Genomic DNA, 5454 nt, shown 5'->3' on the forward strand with positions numbered 1-5454 from the left:
TGCGACCACTACCACCCCCATTGGTTCCGACCGTGTGCTTCTGACCGTTCGTTATTGTGCACAGAGAGGATTACGTGGAGTGACTATCGATTGGCCACGTGAATGGTCCATTTCGCGAGGTCAACAAACACAATGAAGAAAATGGGAAAATGCTATTTGTAAGCCACCCAATCTTCCCCTTCCTGTGTTGTAGCTTTCATTTTCCATGGGTTTTCAAGTCAACATATCTTAAGGAGTTAGATAGGGTTGGCAACGGTTCGGTTATGGGTCGGTTCGGCCAAAACCATAACCGCACCACCAAATTTTTGATCATACCATAACCGCATCATAACCATGTAAATCGGTTCGGTTCGGTTAATAACTACGAAAATAAATTATTTTTTATATGTTCATCCGTCAAATTGATATAAAACAATTTATGAAAAAAGTCAATAAAAACAAAAACACAATATTCCAAACGAAAATGCAAACATTGTCAAACAATATTCCAAACGTAAATGCAAATATTATCTTAATTTTCAATTGTAAAATACCAATTTAACAAATAATATTATAAATATAATAATACTAAAATTTTCCTTCATTCTTAATTGTTGTGCATCGAAGTTACTTGATGCATTCTTCCCTACAAGTCCTACTAGCATAGATCAGCATTCAAAGTTGATTCATATTCATCCTTGGCAATATTGGCACGTCTAGAAAAACATCGAACTCTGTTTTTACATGATCAGCAGTAATAGAATGACTAACAAATGTAATAAATTTTCGGAGGCAACGACGAGTTGGACCATAGAGGAAATGGAGCCGTGCATGAGTTTGTGGTTGTGGAGAGTAGGGTTTGCATTTATATACTGTCATACTAATGCTATTATGGGCTAATGATAAGTAGACTGGCCAAATGAGTTAGGTAGATGTAATGAGGAGGGGAGAGATTTTGTTTTGATTTGGATAGAAAAATAGTGTAAAACCCATTATCAATTCAATTTTTTTTAGCGGGTAATCGGTTCGACGACGTAAATACCATACCCGCACCATTACGAACCGGTTCATTAAAATCAAAATCATATCCGCCCAATTGCACCATCGGTTCGGTTTTTTTTGCCCCATTCGATTCGGTTAACCGCGGTTTTCGGTTTTGACGGTTCAAATTGCCATCTCTAGAGTTAGATTTAATGGTGGGCATTGCTGCTGTTGTATTTCAGTTACAAAAAATAAGAGCAAGTATTGGAGTTTGTAACTCGTTCTTTTGTATAACATATTAGTTACGTAGTATTTCAAGAATTATTTTCATTTTCTTGGTTAACATGACTTTTCACGGTATACAAAAATAAGGACTTCCCTCTTGTGGATGTAAATGATTTGTTGAACCGCATAAAGTTGTCTCGTGCATTTCTGAATTCTATATGCTTTGCTTTAATTCTTGATCAGTGCATCTGTAAATGCTAAAATGGTGTTTACAGTAAAATAGATCGTGCATTAAGTATCACTTTCCCTTTTTTAGTCATAATTTTTAACAACAATTTTGATCTCAACTTTCTCTTGGAGGACTAATCAAAATAATGAACAAATGTAATATTTATCCGTGAGAGATTAACGGTGGCATGTGCCTTTGAATTTTGTGCCAATCTCATTCTTGTTTCATTACACTGAACTGATCGTTAGATCAGAATGATTCTGGTAGAGGCCTGCCTTCCAGAAATGCCTTGAATAACACAAGGGATCTCTCTGGCTGAGAGAATGGAGCTTCATGAGACGCCCCTCTGACTGTGGCAAACGAAAGGATATTACCATAGACTTGAGTCCAGCCACCAACCTAAAAGTAAACATAAATGTATATAAATCATAATATTTTTGGCATGAAATTCCTTTTATGATAATTAAATGCAGATCTTGACAGTTTCTTTCCTCAACAATGAAGCAGCGTCTACTACCTGTATTTCACGACGATTATTTGAAGACAGATTACCTGCATCCCGGAAAACCATACTCTATATGGTGTACTTGTTCTTAGTCGTAATTCTTCTGCTAGCCTATGAACCAGTGTTCGACTTCCAGTTAAAGGTATCACAGAATCTTGATCTCCACTGTGTAATCAGAAAGCAGCAGATCGTTGTTAATAGAATAAACTGAATAATTGATTCCTGAATGGCTGAATGTAAGACCTCAAGTTCCCAGCCTTACCTGTAGACCAAAACTGGAATTCCTGCTTTGATGATTCTACCCACAACAGGGATTATAGGAATTTCAAGATCAAGTAGCTCATAATCTAACACACTGAATCAGATCATCAGAAAAAAGGATAGTTTAGCATTGAACTTTGGAGTGAAAATTTATTGATTTTGAACATGGATTTTTTAATTCAAAGTTCAATTTCCTAATTTCATGCAATCACACACAAGTTATGTATAATTAAATCTATGATGGAGAATTACTTGCTGCAAACAAGCCACCGGTTGACTCCTACAAGACGTGCATGGAGAGCCTTTTGAACATCTCGTCTATTCAAGTAATTTACAGTTTCATCCTCAACACATACATCTACAGTCTCTGTGACTTGCTGCAGCTCAAAAGAAAAAAGTTTCTTAAATTAAGATTAAGGAATATAGCGAACTAAACGAATAGTAATGTAGTTGAAGAGATGCAGAAAATGAAAGGACTATACCTTAGGACTAAGAATTTTGGATTGTGCGAGCACGGATGATATACAAACATCGAGAGTAACGTCGTATTTGTCAACATATTTACTGGTTTCCAATGTAACAAGGTTCATTACTCTGAAACATAGTGGTGATATAGCGTCTCTATAGTATTCGCTAACGTATCGTGAATAATTGCAAGCAGACGTGAATAATTTATATGTTGTATCTGATATCAATCCATGAGACCAGAAATACTCCGCTCTTGAGTTAAAATCAGTTGCAAATTCTAATACCGGATTGCCTAGCTGCATTCACAACACAATCTAAGAGTTTAAACTACAGCAAAAGATATAGCAAACCTAATATGCAAGAAACTTGAGAACATCTTCCATGAACAATTAAAATGTTTGATTGTGCTTAAAAGTAAGTCTATCCTGCTTTTTTTGCAAAACATAAGTTTTTAAGTTACTTTTATGAGCAATCAAGAACATAAAGTACAGAGCAATAGAGTTTTCGCCCCTCTACCATAAACCTGTGTTGAAAATGATGTCGAACTAACTTTTCTCTTTCTTTTTGTAAGTTACGTCTTTGAATGAAAAGAAAGTTTTCTAGAGATTAGGAAACTTACAGCAATTCCTTTCAAGTTGAACAAATTCCCTTTCTTGTTGAATTGGAGCATAATCTCTGCTAGCTGGGGAATATAGTGGCCTAGTGATGAACAATAAACATCTTCAGGTTTATCTCTTCATAAATTTCATTCAATTAATAAGAATCGAAAATTTCAGACACCAAGAATTATACCAGCATAGCTTTCTCCAGTGATATACAAGCTTCTATTCCTGTACTGTGGGAATTTGAGGAACCATTTTTGCAAGAACACCATGTTGTCCCTGGCTGTATTAAGAAATAAACACAGACAACTAAAGTAAGGCTCTTATCCCATGTCCAAAAAGAAAACAAAAACAGTAAGTAGAACAAGGCTCAAAAAGCAGAAGCTTACTAGTTACTACTCCGTTAGGAATTCTTTGCTTTTAAATATGTGGTGAAAAAGGCCATATAAAGAATTCAGAAAGAAGAAAGATAGTGCTACTTACCGTGTCTTTCTAGAAAGGGGGAAAAAATCAAAGAATTGAAATTTTCATTAGCAAGACTCAAGAGTGGAGAAACATGCCTGTGATTTTGTCATTTACACCTTCATAAGTGGAAGAATCGGTAGAATAAGAGAATCCCACTCCAATTGGAGATTCCAAATACAGTACATTTGCTTCTGCAAATCAAGAATTTTGGTTACAAAATAGTAAATACCCTTTCTAATAGATCTTGAAAATATGAATATTCACAAAATAGACCAGTAAACCACCTCTATTCCAGCTATATTCATTCCTGACGAGCACATTCCCACTTGGCCTAAATGGTCCATTTTCAGAAAATGCTCCAACCCCCAATGATGAACAACCAGGCCCTGCAATCAATATTCCTCAAAACTTCAGAAAAATACTCTCAAGATTACCAGTGCAAAACAACGCGTGCGAATTTGACCTCCATTTAACCAGAGGACAAGAGGTTTAGAAGCTGGATCGACTTCAGCTTCCACAAAATAATAAAAGAGGGCTCTCTGTTTCTTCTGATCAACAGTCACATAACCGGCAAACTGCTGGAAACTCACTTGAGGCTGCCCGGGTAATTGAGTGACTTTTTCAGCTGATGACAAAGTAGAGTAAGATTGCACTTTGGTGAAAAAGCATACTTGTAGTAGTAAAGCTAAAGCTATGGCCAATGCCATGGTTTTACACTGTAAAGATGCCATGACTTTTATTTCAGTATATGGAGCAGAGAAATTTTAAGAGTGCTGAGAGAAATATATAGAGCTGAGGCAGCTAAAATTCTACTCGGGAAGCATTATAGAAAAGATAAAGAGTCCCTTCTTTTATTGTCATTATTGTATTAACTTTTCTAGTTTTAGAGACTTTGGTGTGGATTTGAAAGAGTAAAGGTGTGTTTTTCCCGAATGACTAGGTGTCTTCTGCTGCTGAATGTATCCAATTCAAATTGTTGGTTTTTTTTTTTGGGAGCTTGGGCTCGATGGATTGATCTGTACCCAATAGTATCCAAAGCACTAGATTATATCATATTAAAGAAAAAAATTAAAATCTTATCAATCGTAGTGTCTAGTTCTATTATCTGTTACAACTTACATACTAACAGTTCTCTAAATATATAAGTGGTGCCTGTCCCACTGTTTTCTTGTTCTTGGTTTCAATCTCCCAAAATTTGACAACAGCACAGTGCCAAGAAGAAGCGCAGAGGGTAAGTCTCTGTTTCTATAGAAAAAGCTTTGTAGTTTGCAGGAATATTTTATTTTTTATCAGAAAACTGGTGCATATTGCAAATAGGGTAATTATTCCACCCCAAGAAAAGACCAGTTTGTTTATTCTCCCAAGATGATAAAAATTTTCAGTTGGAGCTTTCTAAAGGGAGTGAAGTACATTAATCGGAATTTGTTTTCATTCTTTATTTTTTAATTTTCCCAAGAGAAAGATTATGTCTTGAACATTCCATCGACTCAATCAAGCAGTTGAGGAACCATTGATCCTCCTTCTTACATATCAATTTACTCGTGAAATTGCTCTAACATTTTCTTTGCATTTTTTTCTTTAGTCCACACACCCCCCTATACAGGGACTTACATTTACGATGATGACTCTGGATTTTATAAAAATGAAATGTAGCTTTGTGAAACTTTTCTCTCCCTTCATTTCATATCAGAAAGGAGCAAAAAGAAATAAGAAGAAACGAAAGTATATAAAATAGAGTA

The 5454-nt window shown here is 35.6% G+C and overlaps 1 protein-coding gene across 2 annotated transcripts; it reads right to left on the reverse strand.

The window, feature by feature from the left end:
* Nucleotides 1-1472: 1472 nt before the first annotated feature.
* Nucleotides 1473-4736, reverse strand: LOC111402101 (serine carboxypeptidase-like 45). 2 transcript variants are annotated; one of them, XM_023030173.1, is made up of 10 exons: nucleotides 4179-4736; nucleotides 4000-4101; nucleotides 3811-3906; nucleotides 3441-3533; nucleotides 3268-3347; nucleotides 2663-2944; nucleotides 2433-2557; nucleotides 2182-2274; nucleotides 1967-2084; nucleotides 1473-1813 (listed from the first exon to the last, which is right to left on the reverse strand). In XM_023030173.1, the coding sequence occupies exons 1-10, from the start codon at nucleotides 4444-4446 to the stop codon at nucleotides 1664-1666; spliced, it is 1407 nt and encodes a 468-aa protein (XP_022885941.1). In that variant the 5' UTR covers nucleotides 4447-4736; the 3' UTR covers nucleotides 1473-1663. The 2 variants fall into 2 exon arrangements, with proteins under 2 accessions (XP_022885941.1, XP_022885949.1); XM_023030181.1 differs by lacking the exon at nucleotides 2663-2944.
* Nucleotides 4737-5454: the final 718 nt, after the last annotated feature.

Source organism: Olea europaea, chromosome 1, assembly GCF_002742605.1.
Source record: "Olea europaea var. sylvestris chromosome 1, O_europaea_v1, whole genome shotgun sequence".
NCBI lineage: Eukaryota > Viridiplantae > Streptophyta > Magnoliopsida > Lamiales > Oleaceae > Olea > Olea europaea.